Raw genomic sequence first — 26,503 nt, 5'->3', positions numbered from 1 at the left:
TTGATGAAACGTATTTTTAGCAATACTCATTCACATTTTTCATGCATTCTGTTGCAGCATTTTTAGACATAAATGTACCCCTCACAACAGACAAAGACTGCCATAAGGAAGGACAGTAAATGAGGGCAGAAAATACCATTGACAGCTCGATTCTCCTTGGTGATATGTAATTATGGATCAGGGAAACAGAAAGGCCAACAGTACAAAATATTCTTAAAGAATAAGGTTCAGGATGTGTAATGCAGCTGAAAGAATGTGATTTTTAGCATATGCAGGTCCTTTTGTAGCTAAGCATCAGAACACAAGAGGTCACCAGGTAGGAAAGAGTTTGTGCAGTGAAGAGAAAGCGTGAAGGTAAAACAAAAAGACGCTGCTTAGTTTAAGAGGCACTTGGAAGCATTTCTGAGCAAGCATGCTTTGAAGAACCCTTTTCAAAAGGGCACTCAGCATGGAGAACACAGGCTTCAAGCTGCATTAAGAGGCTTTCCTCCAACTTATACAGGGCCTTAATGAGCTCTCGCACAGTATGTGTGCAGCCTCTGCACTTAGGTTTTGCACTGATGTGTGCTGTGGATTGAATTACCATACAGTGTAGCAAATGTCCCTGTGAAAGATCTAAAAGTTTAGTATGTTAAAGCTTGCCATCAGATCACAAATATGATGTTTTCCAATGTTTCAAAGATTCTATGTGTTTTTAGATTTTCCCCGTAGTCCATTCAACTTCACTATGATCTTTGTTTTAGAGGTAATTCCTTAAGAGAGAATCTATGATTTCTTTTTTAAGCAACTTTATTTGTAAACCTATTCTCTTGACAGCCTGTACTGCTTTTATAGTTCTTTTTAAATTACTTATGATGTTTAGCGTGATGGCTGTGGAAAATCTTGACTGTGTTTTCTGTTTAATTATGAAGCTGTGGGGAAGCTTTCAAGTGATCTGAACAAATAAAGGCATGTGACTGTGAGCTTCCAGCATCATTTTAATGTAAGGTTACATTTTGAATGTTATGGTGAAGATTTGGAAAGAGGGGGAGGCTCTTTGGAGTTTACATATTGGGGAAATCTGAACAATTGAAAGTTGCTTAGTTGGTCTACAAGATGTTCAGCAATGATATAAAAATATCTGTTAACCTTCTTATCTTCATCGATTTTAGACTTTGACAATGTCTTCATGAGGGGTGCCAAAATCAATTGCATACCCATATTTAGAGTATGGACAAAGACGGAGCAGAGCAGAGTGAAACTAGGGGTTGATGCAAGCAGTGGAGTTTCTTGCTAAAAGCCTGTGGGTTGAGGCACTGCTGACACTCTGGGTGATCATGTCTATTGCACTGGCTGCTGGGTTGATCAGTGTTTTCAATCAAATGTTGTCTGAAGGCAGCGAGGCTGGGGGTGAGTAGATGCATGGATAGCACGTTTTTAGATGTGGTCATCCTGCATCTTGTGCAAATGCAGTCAGAGAGGAATAGGCAGCCATCAGTCAGAAGAGCCCCAGAGTCCACCTTCCCTTGAGAACAGGTTTTGTGTGTTAGAAAATTGAGTGTGTGACCTTTCCTACAGGAACTGTAGCCGATACCCAATTGCACAAGGAAGGAGAAAGAGGATGGACAAGACTGCTAAAAGATTCAACAGTAAAACACACAGACAGAGGTTTCTGTGGACACAGGTGTGACTCCACGATGTTCTGTTGCTTCCTTGGGGCCACAGTTAAGGATGTCACTGAATAACTGCAAGGCTTTCTGAAGGGGAGGGTGAACAATTAGATATGGGTCACATTCATACCAACAACGTAGGTAGAAAGAGGGACGAGTTCCTGTGTCAGGAATCTAGTGAGCTAGGTAGCAGTGTGGAAAGCCAGACCATAAAGCTTGTAATCTTTGGGTAGAATCACATGTTCAGTGGCACACCACAATGGTCTCCTTGCTGGGTCTCTTGCTGTTGTTCTATACATGAACAATCAATACGTTCACTGATGACTTAAGAATTGATAGTGTGCCAAATAGCAAGGTGGCTATGCTTCCCTGGAAAAAGTGAGGATTGCAGATGCTGGAGAGTCGGAGTCAGAAAGTGTGGTGCTGTAAAAGCACAGCAGGTCAGGCAGCATCCGAGGAGAGTTGGCGTTTTGGGCATAAGCCCTTCATCAGGAATGTCTGAAATGTCGACTCACCTGTTCCTCGGATGCTGCCTGTCCTGCTGTACTTTTCTCGTGTCACACTGAGCTTTGTAATGTGGGAGACAAAGTAGTCAGTGTGTTCACCACAAGGTTCTACAAACAGCAATGACATAATGGTTTTTAGTGATGATATTTGAGAGTGGACTATTGATGAGGATAGCAGGATCACTTCCCTGCTGCTCTTGGATTAGATTCATTCTTATGTCCACGTACAAGGGTAGATAATTCTTCAGCTTAACATGTTATCCAAAAGCTAGTCCCTCTGACTGTCTAGAATTCTTATTCCTATGTTTGAGAAAATTAGCCGAGACTCAGCTCAGTACTTGGAGTAGAGGATCCCACTGAGTTACAGCTGATAACAGAAAAGGAAACAGAACACCATTGATTCAGGTTACCTACCATTCCAGAGCTGAGGAGACAATGAACTGAGAATGTGATATAGGTGGACTGTGAAGCATTAGGTCTGCCGTAGCTGTTGGGCGAGAGGGTTATAAATGGTCCCTGAACCTCATTGTGAATGAAGCTCTCGTCCAGCGGCATTTCCTGATGGAAATTCCAACTGGACCTGTCTGGTCCACCGTTTCCATGGCTCAGTTATTCAGGTGAGGGTATAAAAAATGTTACCACAAATAGCTCTGCCTCATCCCAAAAGTTTGGAGAAATTGGAATGTTTTTCCTAGTAGATGGGCCTCGTGTGCTCATGGTGCTGATTTTTTTTCTGAAGCTAAGTATTCAGAAGAATTACATAAACAGTCATGATTTGGAGATGCCGGTGTTGGACTGGGGTGGGCAAAGTTAATAATTACAAAATACCAGGTTATAATCCAACAGGTTTATTTGGAAGCACTAGCTTTTGGAGTGCTGCTCCTTCATCAGGTGGTTGTGATGGATTCCTGATGAAGGGCTTTTGCCCGAAACATCGATTTCGCTGCTCGTTGGATGCTGCATGAACTGCTGTGCTCTTCCAGCACCACTGATCCAGAATCTGGTTTCCAGCATCTGCAGTCATTGTTTTTACCTACCGTGATGAAGGATCTGTTGAGGGAGCAGTGCTCCGAAAACCAGTGCTTCCAAATAAACTTGTTGGACTATAACCTGGTGTTGATTTTTAACTGTATAAATAGGCACATTACCAGCTCCTGAAATGGAATAACTTAAAAACCATTGCACTCAGAGGAACCTTTATTATTTGTTGTCGACACCCTTAATGCCCATACCTCAGTCTAAAATAAAATGACTATGAGCGAAACCCTTAATTCTAAATAAAGCTGAATTTTTTGGTTCTGACTTATTTGTATTTTGTTCTTTTAAACTTTATGTAATAAATGTACGTATTGAGACACTACTAGTAAATGTGAAATCATGCCTCAAGTCCAGGAATCTATTAGCTTTATACCGTTTATCAGGTTGTTGGAGGCATCTGAAGGATGACTAACTGAAAAAACAAGCATTTTCAAAGCATCTGGCAAGTGTGTAAACTCGGTTGTTGTTTGACACCATGTCTTTGTGCAACACCTTGATCTTTTCCTTTTGAACTGAAGCTGCTTTGAGGTTTGAAAGTAAATCAGAAAGGTTACAGGTTGCCATGAGGGCTACTGTTACAACGTTTTAATGGGTTGAAAATCACAAATGTCATGCTTGAATTTCCAATGTGAAGTCCTGGCTGGATGTGCAAAGTTGCTCTGCTTTGCAGCACTATTACTGGTAGCAGCAGTATATTGTAAGTATGTTGAAAATATTGACAGGTGGTGAAGCTGAATGCTCAGTCACACATTTGTACTCCTTCTGTAGGAGCTTTTTTTCTTTGCCATTCATTTTTCTGTCTTTCATTTATTTTCCTGTTGAACTTGTTGATTTCTTGCTGGTCTAGAGTTCCATTCGTTCCATGCTTTGTGCATTAGGCTTGATAGGGTGTGTCAGTGTAGAGGGTCATCATGGAGTGTCAACTAAAGGAGTGTCAAGTCTGATCCAAATCCTGATGTTTGTAATGTGCAGTCCTAGCGTTACTTGTTAGACTTCCACAACATGAAGCCTAAGCAATTCTTTTATTTGTCTAACAGTCAGTGCCACTTGCTTGGCAGAAGTATCAGCAGGTGACTGCTAGAAGGTTGCTTTGTTTTTTTTTGCAGTTGGACAGTGTAGGAGCCAGTTGTGTTCATCCTTCCACCTGGTCTATCTCCACACCCTGCCGTCTTCCAACTGTTCCCCGGGGATGGTAGGTTCAACTCCTGGTGTTACCTGACCCCAGAACAAACATTAGACCATCCTGAATTGGATTTTGTAGACTGTGCGCTTCTGCTTGGGTGTGAAAATTCAGTCCTGGTAGCCAGTTGTAGAAGGATGGAATACTTTTGCAGCCTAGATTTATTCACAGAATTAAGCATTACAAGTATACAGCTTCTAACCTGACCCTCCCGAATATCAGTAACTGCCTCTTTAGTTTTTTAGAATTAACCATATTGTGTGGGTCAGTGGCTCAATGGTTAGCATTGCTACCTCACAGCACCAATCCCCAGGGATGGGTTTCACCCTCGGGAAAATGCACATTCTCCCTGTGTCAGTGTGGGTTTTCCCTGGGTGCTCTGGTTTCCTCCTACAGTCCAAACATGTGCAAGTTAGGTGGACTGTCCATGCTAAATTACCCATGGTATTCAAGGATGTATAGGTTAGGTGGATTAGCCATGGTAAATGTGAGGTTACTGGGATGGGGAAGAGGGTCTGGGTGGGATGCTTTTTGGAGGGTTGACACAGATCTGACAGGCTGAGTAGCCACTTTCTACATTGTCGGGATTCTGTGATTATGTCCTGTTCAAAAGTGTTATAACAAATCTTCATTGCAAGTGGGACTTGCAGTAGTTTAAAACAACCGACATACTTGCATCCAATCTTTTTTAACGGGACTTTATGGTAATTCCCTATCTTTGGACAAGAAGACTTGGGTTCACATCCCATCTGGTGTATAATAACATTTCCAATTGTGCTGATTCAACAATATGTACAAGTATCTTTCACACTAATGTTCATGCTGTTGGTGCAATACTGACAGAGCTAGCTTAATACTGACCAGCTATCTAACCTGATTCCTTTTCGCTTGGTGGCTTAGTCATTTGCTGGATGAGCTTTCTGAGTGTATCAGTCATTATACACTGTGGTTAACCCACCGCAACTGCTTTGTACCAACTGTGTTTGCAGAACAAGAGGAAAGTGTTCATTTGAGAAAGCTGATGTCAGCTTTCTAGAAATTGAGCCAAACCAGAAACTCCATAATTGCTGCAACTTTCCTTTTCACTGATTTAAAACAAAAGAATTGAGAAGTGTAGAATTATGTACAATCCCAGAAACTGAAGGAATTTCCAACGTTTCCATTAACTTGGGTCAACCTAAATTGTAAGTGAAACAGGATTTCCTGTAATCTCAATATTCTAGTTTGTTGAACAATTTGTGTTCCTCAGGAATGTTGTGAAAGTTCCCACTTGACTGGGCACAGATACTCCAAATTCAGTTTCTAAATTTCTCATTCATTTGGAAATTTATATTTTCAAATTATCTGAATTTATCCAAAGATCGTTTCATTTACAGGGCAACAAATGAGCATTTTTAGTTATTTTCATGGCTATTTGACAACAGGCAGTGGAACACAAAGTGACAATTTGAAAATGAAATACAGGAGCAGGCAGGTGGGCCTAGTGTAATTTGGGATTATATTCAACATGGCCTGGTTGGATTGAAGGGTCTGTTTCTGTGCTGTATGGCTTTATGATTCTAAATACAAATCGATAAACTGCAAAATTTCAAAACATAATAGTTGCTGGAAATGGTGAAACCTTGTATTGGAAAATATGGGAGTTTCATTAACGACGGGGATAGAGAACTGAAACTTGGCTTCTCTTGCCTCAGAATGTCCTGAATTGTACTGGTATTCTGAATTTCTCCAAACACAGCTCCAAAATTCTGCCAAACTCTCTGTTTCAGTTGCACCTTGGGACTGATTAGCTGTGGACAACCAATACCAGTTTTGTCTTTTTTTTTTAGATTACTTACAGTGTGGAAACAGGCCCTTCGGCCCAACAAGTCCACACCGACCCGCCGAAGCGCAACCCACCTATACCCCTACCCCTACATATACCCCTTACCTAACACTATGGGCAATTTAGCATGGCCAATTCACCTGACCCGCACATCTTTGGACTGTGGGAGGAAACCGGAGCACCCGGAGGAAACCCACGCAGACACGGGGCGAACGTGCAAACTCCACACAGTCAGTCTTAATGTCAGACTTTCAGCTGAAGCCTAATTACAGCAGGGAGGGGTGTGACCGTGTGTCTTTTACTGTTGTATTCTCCATAAAGAGATAAAGACTGACGATTAGGAGCAGGATCTTTTATAGCTTACCTTCTCCCCCACTTGCCCCCAAAACAATCCCAGTGGATGCTAAAGTCTGTTACAGGACTTAGCTCGGATGGTTCAGGCCAGCAGGAACAATTAAATTCTCGTGAAGTTATGTAAACTGAACACCTTCAAAAGAATTGCCATATGGATAAGCAAGCACAATTTGCAATAGATTGATCTCCCGAAACACCAAACTATTTCTCACCCTTGCTGGCCATAGGTCCTGGGAAAGGGTATTGCTTCAGAAAATATGACTGACTCTAAGCTAATCCAAAATTATTCAATAAGCTCAGCAAGTCTGACAGGATCTGAACAGAGAAATTAGACTAAACGTTTCGGGTAAGTGATCTAAGGAAGGGTCTCTCGACCTGAAAAGTTAACATTGATTTCTCTCCACAGATGCTGCCAGACCTGCTGAGCTTATCCAGCAATTTCTGTTTTTGTTTCTGATTTACAGCATCTGGTGCTTCAATGTTTTTATCCAAAATTATTTGAGTTGGTTGACTTTTAATAAAGAAGCCCCAAATTTGAGATTGCCATGACATACAGAGTTATGAGAATGGAGACGATAAAGAGCACTGAAGTGTTCGATCAGCCATAACGGTATTGAATAATGGAGCAGGCTCACAGGTCGAATGGCCTGTCCTGTACCTGTCTTCCAGTGTTTCTCATGTGTCATGCTATTATTTGAGTAATTTCTTACTGTGCTTTGACCCTCAAGTGAAGACTGCCAAGTGGGTCTGCCTGCTGCTTGGTTGTAATATTGTCAATTTACTTCGAAAATAAACTGCTTCCATTTAATTCTTACTGCTACATACAATTTAGAAAATACTTTGCAAATCTGTTCTTTGTTAAGCTGTGTTTCATGATGTATGAAATCTCAATATTGCACATCATAACCTGCAGCAAAGATTAAAGACTTTGTGCTATTTCTTAGTAAGAGAGATTACCTGTACTTTACACTAATTCAGTTTTCAGGCAGGGTGGGCTCAAAGCAGGAGTGTTCTCTACTATTTTTTTAAACCTATATTTGTCTTTGATTGTATTATGTATTGTTCTGGTGACAGTTCTCCTGTGATTTGTGAGCTTTAATATGGATTTTTCTTGCCTGCTGCTCACCACATTTGCAGCCTGGCCTCACACAGAGCAGTTCCCTGTGCCAGCATTTTCTCCAGCTGTAACTTCTTCCTGTAACACTTGTTATAACATAAAATACAGACAGTTGGTGGCAATTCACTCCAGAATAACACTGACTCGGAAACAACCAAAGCCTTTAGATACCATCACGAACCAGTCTTTGATGAGAATGCCATCAGAAAATCAGCCTGAAGTATTCATATATAAATCCCTAACGATGTGCTGAGTTCAGATGCAACACAAGATTAAAACGTTTGCTGAAATTTGGATGTAAATGCATACACTATCGCTTAATTTCCTTCCTCTTTTGCATTATCCTTTAATCCATTGGCCTGAAATACTGCAACTCCTGAATTGCAAGTTACCATTCCAAAGAGTCATATTGAAATAAAGGCAAAATATTGCAGATACTGCAAATTTGAAACAAACACAGAAATTGCTGGAGAAACTCAGCAGGTCTGGTAGTGTCTGATGGGAGAGAAAAAACCAGAAGGCCATATTGGACTTGACGTTAAATCTGTTTCTCTCTCCATGGATACGACCAGACTTGAGTTTCCTGGCAGTTTCTGTTTATATCCCAAGTTACAAAGCCATCCGTGCAAATTACCTCATTGTGTTTGCTCAAAGCTCTCTCCGAATCCTGACCAGGCTCCCTTGCACAACAGGGAAGTGGCATTTTTCTGGCGTTTACTTTTTTTTCATACATTGAGTGTCTTACATTAGGCCAGAATTTGGAGCCCATCCATTGGTGTCCTTGAGAAGGTGATGGTGAGTTGCCACCTTGAACTGCTGCAGTCCGTGTGATGTCGGCATATCAGTGTTGGGCAGAGATTTCCACATTTTGACCCAGTGACAGTTCAGAAACGGTGATATATTTCCCAGTCAGGACGGTGTGTGGGAGCTTGTGAGTGATGGTGTTACTTACAAACGTTCAACAGTTTTGTTCTTTAATTTATCCTTACTGAGACCTCGTCTGCATTCTTAGAAATGGAAATATTTTTGACATCAGCATCATTAAAAATTGAAAGGCTTCCTCAGTTACAAGTTCTTTAATATTCTGTGCCTGGTGTGAATGAATGATGAATTGAAACTAAAGAAATTTATGATGCAGGTTTGATCCTTTACTTGGGGGCCAATTCTTTATGTGGATTTACGCCAATTTATCCAAGTCAAGAGTGTAGTGCTGGAAAAGCACATCAGGTCAGGCAGCATCTGAGGAGCAGGAGAGAAATCATGAAGGGCTTTTGCCCAAAACGTCGATTCTCCTGCTCCTCAGATGCTGCCTGACCTGCTGCGCTTTTCCAGCATCACACTCTCGACTCTGATCTCCAGCATCTGCAGTACCCACTTTCGCCTTCCAATTTATCTGATTCCAATAAGATTGGCAGGAAATTTGTGTGCAATTTGAACATATGTATTTTCAAGTCAAAATTCTGGATTACAAGCAAAGAAAATTCCAAATCATAAAATCACTGTAACAATATTATCTGAAGCCAATTATCATTTACTGACTAATTTTCATCGTTTTGCACCTCACCTTTGGGTTTGGAAGGGTTAGGACACTATTGGAATACTGTGTGCAATTCTGGTCTCTCTACTACAGGAAGGATGTTGCGAAACCTGAAAGGGTTCAGAAAATATTTACAACGATGTTGCCAGGATTGGGGGGGGGGGGGGGGGGGAAGGGTTTGAGCTACAGACAGAGGCTGAAAAGGCTGAGACTGTTTTCCCTGGAGCATCGGATGCTGAGGGGTGACCTGATAGAAATCTGGTGAGGCATGGATAGGGTAAGGAACCAAGGTCTTTTCCCTGGGGTGAGGGAGTCCAGAACTAGAAGTGAGAGGGGAAAGGGAACTAAGGGGCAATGTTTTCATCAGAGGGTGGTGCGTGTATGGAATGCCAGAGGGAGTAGTGGAGATTGGTACAATTATAGCATTTAAAAGGCATTTGGATGGGTATATGAATAGGAAAGGTTTGGAGGGATATGGGCCATTGCTGGCAAATGGGACTAGATTAATTTATGATATTTGTTCAGAAGGATGCGTTGGACTGAAGGGCCTGTTTCCATCCTGTATATCTCTATGACTCAACATGACACTAAGATAGCAGCAATTTCTTTTATGCCTTATCATGTGAAATGACTCACATGTTTGAAGACAGGCACCTCAGATGCTGGGGTGCTCAGGATCTGGACCAGTTTGTGAGCTACATCCTTTAGGACTGCACCAGCTTGGTCAGTAGCAGTGGTACCAGGGCGGTCCTGCTTATGGACATTTAACTCACCCCCCCCCCCCCCAAAAAAAAACTGCATTATGTGCCTTTGCCGACCTCCATGCATTGTCCAAGTAATGATCATCGTGGAGGAGAAGGCCTGAGGGGGATACAACAGATGATAATCAGCAGGAGGTTTCACACACGTTTGACCTGATGCCATTAGATTTCAGAGTCCGGTTATGTTAATGTAATAACATTTCATCAAGCAACTGTGATGGGATTCAAACAAATGTCCAGAACTCTATCTGGATGATTTGTCCAGTGAGAATGCAATTACATCACTTCTTCTCCTTGGATGTAGAATCAGAAAATTAACATTTTAGCAACATCCAAACTTATGATGTCACACTTGACCTTTACTTTCCAGAATTCCATCAGATTCCATTTACACTGGAGTTGTCATTTGCTGTCTGCTGCCTTGACTGATGAACCACACTTGGGTGAAGACATTCTGACTTTACTTTGGGTGCGTGGTTTTCTATTTCTGGTCTTGGGATTATTGGATCATCTGGGAATACAGGGGAGAAAAGACAATTGGGAGGAAAGAATGGCATAGTTCCATCCAACTGTTTTGGAGGGTTAGGTAGGCTTTTGAAAAGCTTCAGGGAAGAACAGTTGTTTAGATATGTTGGAGCACATTTGAAATTGTGAATTTTTCTAAAGCATTTGATGAAAAATATTAGTATGAAACAATAACAGAATGTTTCCTCAGTTCTGACAAATGTAATGGTCAGTTCAGTAAGGCTGTGAAATAATTGAAAGAGTTCCAGTTGGGCAAATAGTTAAACCTCTGATTCAGCTAAATTATCCTTGGGAGTGGAAGTGTGAGAAAACCAAAAATGTTATTATTATGTAGAGGTTTAATAAGAGGGCTCTGAGCTTTTCTTGTCTTTCGACTTCGAAGCAGCTGCCTGAGGTAAACCTAATTTTAGTCCATTCATTATGCCTATATTTATTGCAAAATTTGGCTAAAAGTTGTGCATTTAATAACCCAGCAATTGCAGGAACATGTCTGCTCTGGAAAAATGTAATGAGAGTTGTGGCCAGCAGCAAAATATGATAAATACCTCATGAAAGCTGGTTTATAATCTGTTAGCCCGTGGACCAGGTGCTTTACCACTTTCATGTTGTTCATGTTTACTTACTTTGTAAATGTTTTATTGTCATGGCACCCTATGTTCGTCTCCAATTCTTTAAAGAGCAGTATTTTTATAAATCAAAATACCTTTTATTCAGAACAGAAGCAGCTTATTTGTGCTCAGAACAAGCTGCAAGATCTCTTATAGGTGTTTCATTTGAGCAATATAAGACATAAACACTTAAATTCAAATAGTATCAATTAGATTTCTGTAATTGTACACTGCCTTGCAATCATTCTTACCAGATATTTAAAAAATCTGATAATTCAGATCTTCTGCTGCTCTCTGAATAAAACACATGTAATTGGGAATACATTTTGATATTATCTAAAAGTTTTCTCCTAATTAGGCTCTATCTTAGTTAGTAAGCAGATAATTAGAGTAAGTTGAGAGGTAGTATATAATTAGTGTTAAATAGTTCCACCACAGCTTAACAATATTGACAGCTGGAAAATTTACAATCATTATGCTGATTTTTTTTGTTTTGTGTAAGATATGCAAATACAGTGGAACCTGTCCAATCAAGCCCAGCATGTTTAAAATCAAATTCTTTCCGGATTTCAGAATATTCTGGACAACAGAATAATGTGAGAATGTTTGTAGGTGTGTGAATCCTAAAACACCTGAGATATATTTACCTGAAGAATAAGTGTTATAAAACAGTATAAACATAATAAAATAAAATTGTTCAACTTATTCAAATACACTGCACCTTAAATTAAAGCAAAATACTACGGTTGCTGGAAATCTGAAATATGAGACAAAGCAGACCTGGAGAGAGCAACCGAATTAATGTTTTAAGTCCAGTCTGATAGTCAGTGCTGAATCCATGCTGGATTCAACACCACCTTTGATTCACAGATGCTGCTTGATCAAATCTTGGATGCTTTCTTGAAACATTTTGATGTTGTAAACTATTAAAGACACTCACACCATGCATGTCCCACACAGTTTTCACTGAAACATCCTTATTTAGTTTCTTGACTATCTTCATATTTTCTGATACTGAAAGTATAACATTCTGACATTTTGTTAAACTTGTATTTGATGCCAAGGTTGATAGCAACAATCCCTGGGAATGATTAGATCTGCTGAAGAGGAGAGGAAGGGGGAGAGAGAGAGAGAGACAAAGAGAGAGAGGTAGCAGAAAGACACAGGGAAAAACAGGGAAGTGCGATGGAAAAGTGGACAAATAGAGAAAGGGAGAGTGGCCAGTTGTTTTTTGGTGGAAGAAGAGAGAGAGAGAGAGATGAAGAAATAGGGATAGAGAGGGTGATGCAGAGAAATAGATTGACAGAAAGAGAGAATAACAGAGACAGACCAAGAAAAAAAAATCACATACCATTATTTCAGAGAGGAATAGGGGAGTTATCCTCTGTGTTCTGTTTAAGAGAGGTTGCTGTGTGCAAATTCGCTACTGTTTCCCACATTACAACAGTGATAACACTTAAAGCACATAGTTGGCCATAAAACTATTTGATCATGTCATGAATAGTGCTATGTAGCTGTCATATCTTTATTTATATCTTAAAACCATTTACAGCCAATGAAATGTTTTTGAAGTGCAGACTCTGTTCTGGTGTAGGAAATATGGACAACAGATTGCTCACAGCATGGCCCCTGTAATAGGAAGGTTTTCATGACCAATTACATCAATTTAGTGGGATAAATATTAGCCAAGACATCAGGAGGACTAGCCCTTAAATTAAGTATTCAGAACTTGAACCCAAATCTTCAAGTTGCTCTTCAGAGGGTTGGTGTGGACTTGTTGGGCCGAATGGCCTGCTTCCACATTGTAGGGAATCTAATCTAATCAATTCTTTTTGTGCTAGAGAATTCCACAGGCTCACCACTCCCTGGATGAGGAATTTCTCTTCATCTCAGTCCTAAATGGATGACCCCATATCCTTAAACTATGATCTTTGGTTCTGAACTTCTTGGACCTTGGGAACATGACTAGTGTCTTGTACAGTCTGAGCAAAACCTCCGCTACTTTTACATTCTGTTCCAATTGAAATAAAGGGCTGGAGAGTTTGAATTATAAGGAGAGGCTGGATAGATTGGAACATTTTTTTTTATCCTGGAGTGTAGGAGATTGAGGTTTCTAAAATCATGAGAGGTATAGATGGTGAGTCCAAAACTAGAGGGCACAGATTTAATGTGACAGAGGAAAGATTTAAAAGGTACTTGAGGGGTAACTTTTTCCACATAGAGGGTGGTATTATATGGAATGAACTGCCAGAGGAAGTGGGAGATGCAGGCACAGTTACAACATTTGGACAGGTACATGAATAGGAAAGGTTCTGAGGGATACGGACCAAATGCAGGCAAATGAAACTAATTCAGTTCAGGAAACTTGGTTGGCATAGAGGAGTTGGACCGAAGGGTTATTTCTGTGCTTAATGACTCTGATTATGGCGGATCCTAGCGTAATTTCACTGTGAGGCAGCTGGGCTGTGGGTGGGAAGTGTGACCATAAACCATTCAGTGATATGATGTCGTGCAAAATCCGCTCCATGGTGTTTTCATGCCATCACTGTGGAAGGATTTCAGTTCAAAATGATAATTTCATTTATAATTGTGGATATTCGAATTTTGAATTTTGACAGAACTGTGACCAATGTGACACAAGTATCTTTTTAAAAAGACTAGGAACATGCAAATAAATTATGCACCAGATCACTGCACTTTGACAATATAAAATCCAAAATCTTAAATGTCCATCAAAGCCAAACTGTACCATGTGCTTTAAAGACTCAATATTATATGTAGTTGAAAGCATATCTTTTACTGAAGCTTATCCCTACTGTCCCTGGAATAGATATTCTCCCCAACAAAGTTATTCAACATGGCGAAAGAAGTAATGCTGATGAAAAATGATTTGAATAAATTGAGTCAGCTTTGAATTCCAGAAAAAAATTATTGATACCAGTCCTTCAATTTATAAATAAATAGGACTTTGAAATTGTATATCAATAAGAAAGCACTATCCAATGTTTCATTGTCTTTTACAGTTGCTTTTTAACACAGAAAACTTGTACTTTAGCTTGAGAAGTTAGTTGACTGCTTCAGCCCATGCAACTATAGACTAGATCCATATTGTTGAGAACTCAACTTTGTTTAGAGAGTCATCAATGTGTATGTTCACTTGAACAAAGGACAGGCTTTAACCAGAGTTGTTCTTATTAGATTATATCTGTTAAACCCACAGTGAGATCATGAAAAAGGAACGTTACTGCAAAATTTAGTGATTGATATTGTTTTTGAGATTAACAATATTGTGGGCAACATTAACGTAGGAGAAAGTGAGCACTGCAGATGCCGGAGGTCAGAGTCACGAAGTGTGGTGCTGGAAAAGCACAGCCAGTCAGGCAGCATCCAAGGAGCACTCTCTTGCTCTTCAGATGCTGCCTGACTGGCTGTGCTTTTCCAGCGCCATGCTTTATGACTCTGGAAACATTAATGTCGTATTGTTGTGTCCAAATAAACTGAGTGGTACTTCAAAGAATGAAGATCTTGAGTACTTTGCAATTTAAAGAATTTGGGCTGTTAGTGTACCTTTTTCCTCCTCTGCCATTGAGAATAGTTGAAAATTGAATCTGAGTTCAGTGTATCACCCCACTGTGATCTTTCAGTCATGTGGAATGCATGCAATATTCAGTTAAAAATCACACAATTATAGTCCAACAGGCTTATTTGGAAGCACTAGCTTTTGGAGGTGATGATGAAGGAGCAGTGCTCCGAAAGCTAGTGCTTCCAATTAAACTATAACCTGGTGTTGTGTGATTTTTAACTTTGTACACCCCAGTCTAACATTGGTGTCTCCAAATCATGCAATATTCAGAGTCTTCTGTAAGAATTCACTGCACTCATTTTCTTCACATGTATTTTGAAGCTCCCAAATGTTGCCATTGAGTGTGCAAAATGGAATCCAGTGTTTCACTGAATGATAATGTCTGCCTTGTTTTAGTCTGAGACTGAAATGTTTAACTTTGATATTGGTTTTGGAAGGATAACGGGTTATTCCACAGAGCTGGCTTGTCAATGTTCTCAACATTGGGCTGACTTGTAAAATTCATCAATGTTACTTTAAAATGTCAGTAAATAAGCAACTTCAGGAAAGTGAAGCTTTCAACAGTCAAAGTAAATCAAAGTTGGAAGGTGTGCCAACTGGTAAGCTCTGATCAAACCGACGGGATCAGACACTTCTTTATTCCTGATGGTGCCTTGTAGAACTGTCTACTGCAGCAATGTGGTTAGACGTTTGATTGACATTGCCACTGGCCTTTAGACCCCAAAGTTCACCTAAGGAGAAGCAGTAAGTACTGGCTCACTGTCCCACAACTCTGGGCAGGGGCAAATAAGCAATAAACACTGGCTCACTGTCCCACAGCACTGTGCAGGGGCAAATAAGCAGTAAACACTGGCTCACTGTCCCACAGCACTGGGCAGGGGCAAACCTGAGACACAGCAAAAGACAGGAGTGAGTAAAACTGCCAACTGATGCTGCCGATCAAGTGCTGGCTTTAGATTGTGACTTTGCTAAGCCCTTTCTTCCTTCCCTTTATATAGAGGTCACTGAAGCTATTATTGCTGATCCCGCAAATTCAAATGACCTCCTGTCTCCGAGTCATTGGGAAGAGCTTGAATTGAACCTTGATGAGACCACCCATGAATATTGTGCATATTTCTGATTTATTACATATAAACAGCCTGCAGGCAAATGAGGAGATACGAATAAAGGTACAGGGATCCGTATTTAGGTTTTTCATTGTGAATATTTTGCCACATTTTTAAATAGTACAATCGATTTTCATTTCACTCTTGTTTCTGCTGTGGCATTCCATTACCTGAACACAGATAACTATACCTGAAGGGAAGGCTGAGTACTATGGGCTTCACGTGGAAAAACATGTTGAGGTGTGATCCAGTGGAAGTCATTAGAATTGTGAATGTGTTTGATAAAATAGACAGGGAAATGTTCCCACTTGTAAAGGGAAAATAAACATACATATGAATTAGGGGCAAGATCAAGCCTGTGCTGCCATTCATGGCTGATCTGATCACTGCCTACCCCCGATAACCTTTCACCCCTTTGCATAATTTATCCAAGAACCTATCTACCTTTATCTGAGGAGCCCCTGCCTCAGATGTAGGGATGCTACCATTCCTTTACACGATCATTTTCTAGTGACCAAGACTATGGGCTGTAAGTAGAAATAAATCAAGTTGGGGGAGAGACACTTTAGCCAATTTCGAACTCAACATATACAGCATAAATATAATTAATGGAACGTAGACAAACACACACAGGAGGAAGAAAGGATATACTTCTAAAGTGAATGCAGAGATGGAGCATTAACAAGAGAATCAGCCAGTTGGTCCAAATGGTCTGTATCTTTGTATAGATTCTGTCATTCAATCTAATTATGATCCATATAAAATCAGTTCCCATAGAACATGTACAAAGAATATTTGGAGCATTGAATTAATTTTAAATTTATAATCTATTATAAATTCCCAGTCTGTTTGTTATCTTTCAGTATGGTTAAGCCTGAAGATCAACTTAACATGCCTTCTGGATTTTAATAAAGATGTGCATCCCTAGAGAGTTAAATAGAAAGGCTGTAGTAAATTGCCAATCTAACCTGTCCATGGAACTGCACTCTGGCAATCGTTAGAATATTTTAAATCACAGAAATAATGCTGAACTAACTTTTGATTCTGGTCACTCAAGCAAGTTAGAGCTTATGTTAGTACCAGAGTTAAAAGATGACCAAAGATCAGTTCTTTCTCTGATAGTCTTGTTCATTGAAATTTATTTGTCTTCAGAAAGCTATTTAAAGAGATTTGTCCCTTTGGCCATGTGAACGACACACCAGTACTCAAAAACCTGGGGAAAGTACGAGATGGGAAATCTGTTAGCAGTAGTCATCTGTAAGAATTGCCGCTGTGGTTTCTGTTTTATCTTTGATTTTGAAGTGATTTTGGAACTTTCTAAAACCTGCTCAATTCTATATATACGTCAGGAGAGTTTGACAATGAAGAGGATTAGTGCATTTTACAGCACAGAGAAAAATCATTCAGATCATGAAGGCAAATCCAGCTGTACCTTTAGTCCTGTTCTCTGTTCTTTGCCTCTTTAAACCTAAGTTTACCTTTTCAGATGTATAACTTTTTTTAGAAAGAATTATGGATTCTTTCATTATGGCATATTTCTGGCAGAACATTCTGTTTCATAATGATATGGGTGTTTAAAGTAAATTCACCTGTCTCTCATCCTAACTAAAACTCTGTGACTGTGCTAATAAAACTCATACATAACTTTGACATATAAAATAATAACACTTTAAAACTGGGCTCAATTTTTAAATTTGTTCATGTCATGTGTGTATAACTGGCTAGACCAGCATTGATTACCTGTCCCTAATTGGCAGTTACGAGTTAACCACATTGTCGTAAGTCTAGAATTACATGTAAACCAGTTCCAGTTAAGTACGGCAAATTTCTTGACCTAAAGGATAAATGGAACCAGGTGGGTTTTTATCGTCAGAAGTGGCTACATGGTCACCTTTAGGCTGGCTTTTTATTCCAGATTTTTTATGCAATCAAATCTCCACATCGGCCATCGTGAGATCCCAACCCATGTCCCCCAGAATGTTAGTGCGAGCTTCGGGATTACTAGTTTGCAGTATATCAATCTCCACCCAACTTTAGCCAAATCTACAATTTGCTTGTTTACTTCTGTACTCTAAATTCTGATAATTGTGGTAAATGTATCAACCAATATCACTTTGACCTGATAATTCATTTATTTTAAATCCATTGTCACATTACTGTTTGAGGGAGCTAGCTGTTTTGAAACTTGGTTTTTCTGTTTTCAGCATTGCTACTGTGATTGAAGGGCGCAAGTACTTCATTGGCTATAAAGCACTTTCAGGTGGCATGAAATGCTTTTAATGCAAGTTGATTGAATCTTTTGAGGAAGTAACTAAGGTTGATTTAAATACTTTAGCTGATGTGGTGTGCATGGATATTGGCAAGTCTTTTGACAACAGACTGGTTGGAAATAGTAAAAGCTTATGAGATCCAGGGACTATAGCAAGTTTGATGCAAAATTGACTCAATGGAAAAATACGAAGGTTCATGATTGACTGGTGTTTTTTGCAAGGAGAAGGTGAGGACTGCAGATGCGGGAGATCAGAATCAAAAGTGTGGTGCTGGAAAGGCACAGCCAGTCACATAACATCTGAGGAACAGGAAAGTCAACGTTTTGAGCATAAGCTCTTCATCAGGAATGCAGCAAATCTTTTGACAACAGACTGATGAAGAGGTTATGCATGAAACGTCGATTCTCCTGCTCCTCGGATGCTGCCTGACTGGCTGTGCTTTTCCAGTGATCAACAAAATTGCAGATGACATAAAAATTGTCCATGTGTTCAACAGCAAAGAGGAAGCTATGGATTGCAGGAAGGTATCAGAGAACTGGTCATGAGGGCAGAAAGGTGTCAGATAGAATTCAACCTGGAAAAATGTAAGGTGATGCATTTGGAGAGATCAAATACTTGCAGTGCTTTGAGGTTTTATGATCGACAAAGAGACAGAGAGCTGGAGGCTACTAGCAAGTTGGGTTCAGAAGTAAAGATGTTTCCAGCATAAGGCAACTTCTATTTTGTGGAAGCCTTCAGACCATCAGTTGTTTTAACAGCCTCAAATTAATCAAAGTCAGACAAGTCAGTGTTAGCTTGTTTATGCATCTTGTGGGAGAGATAGTAACTGATGGACTCATACTTGGTGAATATACAGAGAATTGCCAAAGGAAAACGTGTATGACCTCGACAGTTGAGTTAGAAATTTTAAAATGAAGAGAGGAGTGAATGGGAAAGAAGGATTGAATTATTTTTGTGTTGTCTACAATCAGATCTTTTAAAAAAAATTTTCATTTTATGTAATTGACTTGTGCTTTTTGCTAAAAGAGTATGCTTATGTAAATTATGTTCAATGACTGACCACCATAGTAATGAAATTTCTGAACCAAAATGGTCTTGGTAATAGTTTATCGACCATTTGCACTCTGAAATCCGACCTGTCCCATATTACCATCAGCTTTGATCAAAACATCACAGTTAAACAAATCTTAATTTATTTGAGCTTGCTCTCATTACTTTAATAATTTAGTTTTGCTACCACAGTTAAAAGAATTTCCATAGAAAGGACTTTCCTCAGGAATTCTAAGAACAGCATACAGCAAATGTTCTTGCAACAACCTGTTCCAGGAATTGAACATACTGAGGGAGAAAGAAATTCCATTTGTGACAATGCCTGTTAAAGGAATAGATACATTATCGTTACTGATGGCTGAATTTCTTCAAATTCATTTGTTTGGCCACTGAATATTTTGTGATTTCAAATGATTATCTGAGCATGAAAATGAAATATTTTTATTTCCTTTATTTCAAAAGAAATGGAGTATAAAATTAAGGAGGTCTTACTAGGACTGTATAAGGCAACACCGAGAATATCGTGTACAGTTTTTGCCCATGTTGAAATATCAGAAAAAAGAACTAGAAATGACATCACTCACCTTAAGAAACCAAGACCTATAAATAGAGAAACAGGGCCATACCACCAGTGCTTCACTGGAGACTCTATTGATGATATCACCTGGTCATGGTGACGAAACGTCTGAAAACAACCCTTCCAGCTCAGGAGCTAACTTAGTAATACAGATTCTTATTTCACTATCTGAGGAAACATACTGGCATTTGGCAGTCTGAAGAAGTTTCACTCAGCTCATGCTAGGTATGGGGAGAATCTGTCTTACGAGAAGAGGTTGAGTAGGCTGGGCCTGTACTCATTGGAGTTTAGAAGAATGAGGGGTGACATTATTAGAACATACAGGATGTGAGAGACCTGACAAGGTCGGTACAGAAAGGTTGTCAGACAGTCTAGAACCATAATCTCAGAGTAAGAGGTTGCCAATTTAGAACAGTGGTCAGGAGGAATTTTCTCCGATGATAATGAATCTTTGAAATTCTTTACTGCAGAGGGTTGTGGAGGGTGAGTATGTTTTACCTGGTCATGGTGGCAAAACATCTGAAAACAAACCTTCCAGCTCAGGAACTAACTTAGTAATACAGGTTCTCATTTCAGTATTTGAGGAAATATACTGGCATTTTGGCAGTCTTAACAAATATCATTTGTTAAGAATGCTTTAAGGCTAAGATAGACAGACTTTTAATCAACAAGAGTTTGAGGCAAAAGAGGAAATTGGAGCTATGATATCACTGCATGATAGACAGACTTAGAGTTATAGAGATGTACAGCAGGGAAACAGACCCTTCGGTCCAACTTGTCCATGCCGACCAGATATCCTGACTTAATTTAGTCCCATTTGCCAGCAGCACTTGGCCCATATCCCTCTAAACCCTACTTATTCATATACCCATTCAGATGCCTTCTAAATGTTGTAACTGTATCAACTCATTCCATATAAACTGTTGAGCTGAATGGCATATTTCTCTTACAACTTACCTTCTTATTAAAATGCATATTATATAATAGCACATGAACATGATACTGAAATACACCTCTCACCTTTTGTGTTTACGTTTGTTTGCTATGTAATCAGAATTGGGTGGATCAGGTCTACATGAACAAGTCAGATATATAATACTTTGCCAAACTCATTATGGCTGAGGGTTGGTGACATTCTCATTGATTAGTGTCTTTCAAAATTCTAAGCATGGAGGTATAATTGAATAATGGAAAATTAACTGAAATTACTGTTAAATTATGATATTGTCTAAACTGGTGTCAAAAGTGCTACATCTGTCTGCGATTGTCAGTATCAAAATTAGTAAAATTTAACATTGGGTTTTTACTTCAATATTTTCCATGAACAAACGTACAAGAGATCCTCTGTTGGATTTCAGTGTGGAACTCTGCACAGTCATGTTCTGTGTAGCCAAGTATAACTTTCTTCAGTTGCCAGATCACAGCAGAGCCAAGATAGTTTCAATGAAACTAGAATAGAGACTATTTGGCAGAAGGGGATGATCTTTTTATTACCTGGAAAACTGATTTTTTTTTTTATGATACATTTGGTTAAACAAAACTTAATGCACTCCCTTAATTATAAAGGGAGAAACCAGTTCACTATTCAGCTCCTTTAATTATTCCCTGTTCTTTCTGGTAAGTACACCCTGAGATTATATGTTTTGTTGGAGCTAGCTGGAATTGTGATATTGTGAAATTCAGTTAGGCTTTTTCAGTTTATTACATTGTTACTTAAAATTAATTGTATTTTTTTGTACAGAAATAAGTCAAAAAGTGTATTGCAGAGGGGATTTCTTATCTAGTGTGCTTTGAGTTGCTACTGCAGAATGTAACTATAGCGAGGGACTCGTGCCATGAACATTAGATTTTCCTCTTTGCAATGAGTCAACTTGGCACAGTCTACAACTATCACTGGGGCAGAGAGAATCATACGGATGTAACAGCTAATCCAATTCTCTATCCATATTTGAAGCCTAATTTGGATGGTTTTCTTTGTCATTGTATAATCCTACATATCCTTTCTGTATTTTGGCCACCTGATACACCCATGTGCAAGAACAGGAAGATTTGCTCTTGACTGTCAAAAAATTTTAAACAGGAGCTTGTTCTTATCAAATTTGTTGACTGCCTTTCTAATACTAATAGTCTGCTTTCTGTGTGTCTCTCTGTCTCTTTTCCAGGGTGTGCTTCTTTCTCATAAGCCAAAGGAAAAAAATCGGATTGACAGTAATAATGAAAACTCTGTCCCGAAAGACTTTGAAAATATTGACAATAGTAATTTTGGGCCCAGAATACAAAAGCAGAAGTTGCAGCCGGAAGTGAAAAGTAAAGCACCAACTGAGAAGAAAGCCAAGTATGAGCAGGTGGGCAAAGCCAAGGATCATTCATTGCTGGGCAAGGGCACCAATGAAGTCCTGAAGTATGGGAACTATCAGGCAAAAAATGCCAGCAATTTGCAACCAAACCACAAGACTGGGAATGTTTATAAAGATGTGGTGATTGGAAAAAATACACAAGAAATCCATTATGAGCAGACTCCCAGATGTGAAATATCAGGCAAGGAAGCATTGTCCGCACTCTCCAGGGCGAAAAGCAAACATTGTCAGCAGGAGATCGCTGAGCTCTATTGCCTTCATAAAGATGGCAAGTTAATGCCAGAAAAGGCACCTCGATTGTGTCCGCTGGAGGGTAAGAGGTTCTGATACAAATTTTATTGTTAATGGGATAAGCGACTGAGGATGAGCATCTGTCTCTTCATCATTGTTTATGTTTCTTTCTCTTCCTCATATTTCACTTGCCTTTCTTTCTGTTTCTCTTTCCATGTTCTACCTCTTTCTAATTTTGAGATATCTCCATCATACTTCAGATGCCCTACTGTCTCTCACACATTTCTGTATCACTTGTTGAAAATAATTAGAAAGCAAAGCTACTGATATTTCCATTTATAAAGTAAGCTTCTCTAAAAAGAAAAATTGCTCCTACTTCAGGAGAGAGAGGAATAAACGTAGATCTAATGACTACTTGACCTGATGCTTGCTGGAGACCAATTAACCATTAATGCCTGTGGGAATATTGCACCTTTCAAAGATAAAACACACATTCTTTGCAGCATTGCAGAAACCATGTAGTCGTTTTTCAGCAGTTGATTAAACTATTAAGCATTCTGACTTGTGCTCTGTGTGAAATTCCTAATGCAGTGCTGTTAAATTTGTGTGATTTGTTGGTGAAAAATGAGAGATACTGTTAAGCTTTCTGGCCAGACCTACTGAGCTTTTCCAGAAATTTAGGTTTTTATACTCACCAAGCAATGTTTTATACTCACCTGTTTCACCACGCTATGATTTATGCTAAATACCAGTGCTTCCTAAAGTTTTGCCCCATTGTGACTCCATATTGAGGCTAAAGTAGTTGCAAAACCTATGAGAGGAATGCTCGAAGGTTGGACAATACTTTGAAGCTTGCAACCCGGCTTGATATTCCAACACCCACTGTGGGAATCCCTGGATTATACAATGCCTGTGAGATTGACTTTGTTCAGAAAGGTTAGTCTTAAAATATTGGTTTTCTTAATATTGCTATTCAAGTCTATTCAATTGGTGTAATCCAAACAGCAGGCATGAGAAAACCTGTTTATTAATTATTGAATTGGTATATGTGATAGTGTGAGTGTTCAGAAGTGGTTATAAAATGTTAACATGCAAAGAATTAATTTGGAAACACTGCAGTTACTAATATCTACATTGATGGTATTTTTTATTTTGGGTTGGAAGCCCTGAGATGGTGAAAGTACCTGATGCTTTAGTTAGCACCCCACTCCCTGTGCCATATCAGACTAGTCAATGTGTTTAATGAAACCTGAGATTGTGATGGCTGTCTGGTCATTATTAACAGCATCTCTTTGGGTGCACAAACATCGCGAATTCTGAGTCAGCAGAAGGAAAAAAAAGCAGAATAGGCAATTAATCTTCTGTAAATAAATTCCAAATGCACTCTGCCATCAAAACGATGAAGTACTGAGGCGGAAATTTCCTAATGACAACTTGCAAATTCTTGATTGTCAACATTTAAGTGGAACAAAAATATAGGAAGTTCCGCTTCTGAAATGTTAGGGGAAGCAGTGGTGGAGGGATCGTGTCACTGGATTTGTATTCCAGTGTCAAAAAGTGTGTTGCTGGAAAAGCACAGTCAAACAGGCAGCAGGAGCAGGAGAATCGACGTTTTGAGCATTAGCTCTTCATCAGGAATACAGAACCCATTTTAATGTTCTGGGAACATGGCTTTGAATCCAACCATAGCACTTGTGAAATTTACATTCAGTATAAATCTGGAATAAAAAGATACCTTAATTGCAATGATGTAACACAGTCAATTGTAAAAACCTAAATCGTTCACTAATGCTCTTCAGGGAAGGAAGTCTGCCATCCCTGCCTGGTCTGTTTCACAGATGACCCCAGACCAAGAGCAATGTGGCTGACTCTGAACTGGCCTCTGGGTAGTAAACGATGGGCAATAAATTCTGGGCCAGACAATGATGTCCACATTCCACGAAGTATAAGGTGTGTCTTCACTGTGTGAAGATTGACTACATCTCAGCCTGCTTGGCTCTCTCTCTCTTATTCCTGATGAAGGGCTTATGCTCGAAACGTCGAATTCTCTATTCCTGAGATGCTGCCTAACCTGCTGTGCTTTGACCAGCAACACATTTGCAGCTACATTTCAGAAATCCTTCAGTGGGAAAATCACTCTTTGATGTCTTGAAGGCATGAAAAATGCTATATAGGTGCATGTCTCTTATACTTAACATGTATCTTCTTTGAAAGAAAAATACTTAAATAAAACTCTTGATCACAGTGGTTTGATGACCTGTCTAACTGGGTTATAATACTTCAGTGTAGTCTGAGCTTGTGGAAAGGTGGTTTCTGCTTGTGGGAAAGTGTTTGACTAGAGAACATAGTCTGAGGAAAGGGTCGCTGAGTTAGGACAGAAATGAGGAAGAACTTCTTCCTTTAAGTAGGAAATCTATGGTGTTCTTCACTGTAAAGACTTTTGAAACTGAGTCTTTAAGTATATTCAAGGCCACAAGAGAGGTTTTTAATCAGAAAAGGAATCTAGGATTATAGAGAAAAAGCAAGAAAGTGGAGTTAAGGTTTATCAGAGCAGCCAAGATCTAATTGAATGACAGAGACAATTTGATGGGCTGAATGGCTTATTTCTGCTCCAACGTCCTATGGTCTTATATTGGAATAGAAGAGAGATTTTAGTGACATTTGACCTTTCTGTTTCTGCTACTTTGTTAGTCAATCACATAGCTACTGGCAAAAAAATCAGTGTGGACTGTTAGTGCTAAAAAAGGGCTCCCCAAGGGGAGAGCAAGGATGAAATAACAGGAGTCGAAAACCCTGATAATTGGAATGCTGTTGATTTGATTAGTTTCTATTATTATTGCTAATGTTAAAACCTATATCGTTCACTAATGTTCTTTGGGGAAGGAAATCTGCTTCTCGTTGTTACATATCATTTCCACCAATGAACTTCTGCAACCAATAGCTATCTTATGTACAGCAGAGTCAATGCACCATGGTAAACTTATTAAAAAATGAAAAACAAAATGTTTAGCTCAGTTAACAGTCATGTGTCCTCGATATTCCTGTATTCTCTAACAAACTGATCAGATCTTTATTGTTCCGTATTTAGTTCTGAAAGTGTTTAGTAATCTCTGTTTGGAGTGGCCCCAACTGAAGTAATGGGTTCTGTAACTGCATTCCAGGAAAGATATGAAATATTGATGGGAAAAGTTTCTAGAGACCAGGAACTTCCATTGCATGGATGGATGACAGAGACTGAGGCTGCTCTTGCAGAAGAGAAGATTGAGAGGACATTTGATAGTGTTCAAAATCAGGAATGGTCAGGACAAAGTAGATGAGGCAAAAACTGTTCCTGTCAGAGTGGAATCATGAACTCAGGAGACACTATTTAAGGTGATTGTTGAAAGAAGCAATGACAATACAAGAAAATATTTTTAATGCATTGAGTGATAAGCAGCTGGAATATACGGCCTAATTTTGTTCCTTATCGTTTAAGAGAGTGAAGGAGTCACGGCATTTGTTACCCCCATTCCTAGTTGTCCTTGACTTGCTCGACTATTTCAGAGGACATTTTGAAGTCAGCCACATTGCTATGGGTCTAGTGTCAGTTTTAGACAAGAATGGCAGATTTCCTTTCCTAAAGTACACTGTTGAACCAGAAAGACAGTCAGTGGTAAATGCCTGGCTATCATTTCCTGGGACCAGCTTTCAATTCCAAATGTATCCATCCGATTTAAATACCACCAGCTCCCTTGGTCAGCTTTGTTCCAATGTCCCCAGAACATAATCTCCACAAAACTGGACTAAATACTGAAAGGCCCGGATTGGTTCAGTCATCTCTCTTGAAAGAGAATTAGACCATTACCTGAAAAGGAGAGCTTTGTCGTACCGTAGGGAAAGGGCAGAGGAGGGGCTGTAGGTGCATTACTCTGGCAAAGACTCTTCATGGTAGACTGAATGTTCTCCTATACTGTAATCATTCTGTCATTCTGTAGTTTACAACCCAAGGCCATGAAAATATGTAGAACTTCTGACAAATTTTCAACCGACAATATTGGTTATAAGTGGGGCAGTGTGGTTTGTGCTGTTGCTCCTGATTTCAATTATGTCAATATTTAGTGCACTTAGACTTGGATGCTTCTGGTACTGTTATTTTTAGAGTGACAATGTTGTTTTGCTAATGTTAGTTGACCACTTTACCGATGAGAGACAGGGAATGTGGACAACATGAAACAAAAACAAAAGTTGTT

The 26,503-nt window shown here is 39.4% G+C and overlaps 1 protein-coding gene across 1 annotated transcript in view; it reads left to right on the top strand.

Moving 5' to 3' along the window:
* Nucleotides 1-26,503, top strand: part of xylt1 (xylosyltransferase I) — a 245,698-nt gene that overhangs the window by 91,819 nt on the left and 127,376 nt on the right. Inside the window, exon 2 of the mRNA XM_060840935.1 lies at nt 21,849-22,356. Coding sequence (XP_060696918.1) covers nt 21,849-22,356 — 508 coding nt within the window. The remainder of the gene's footprint in view (nt 1-21,848; nt 22,357-26,503) is intronic.

The sequence above is a fragment of the Hemiscyllium ocellatum genome, chromosome 20 (genome assembly GCF_020745735.1).
Source record: "Hemiscyllium ocellatum isolate sHemOce1 chromosome 20, sHemOce1.pat.X.cur, whole genome shotgun sequence".
NCBI classification, from domain to species: domain Eukaryota; kingdom Metazoa; phylum Chordata; class Chondrichthyes; order Orectolobiformes; family Hemiscylliidae; genus Hemiscyllium; species Hemiscyllium ocellatum.
Note: the sequence above shows the minus strand (reverse complement) of the source record. Positions and strands in the feature narration are given on the sequence as shown.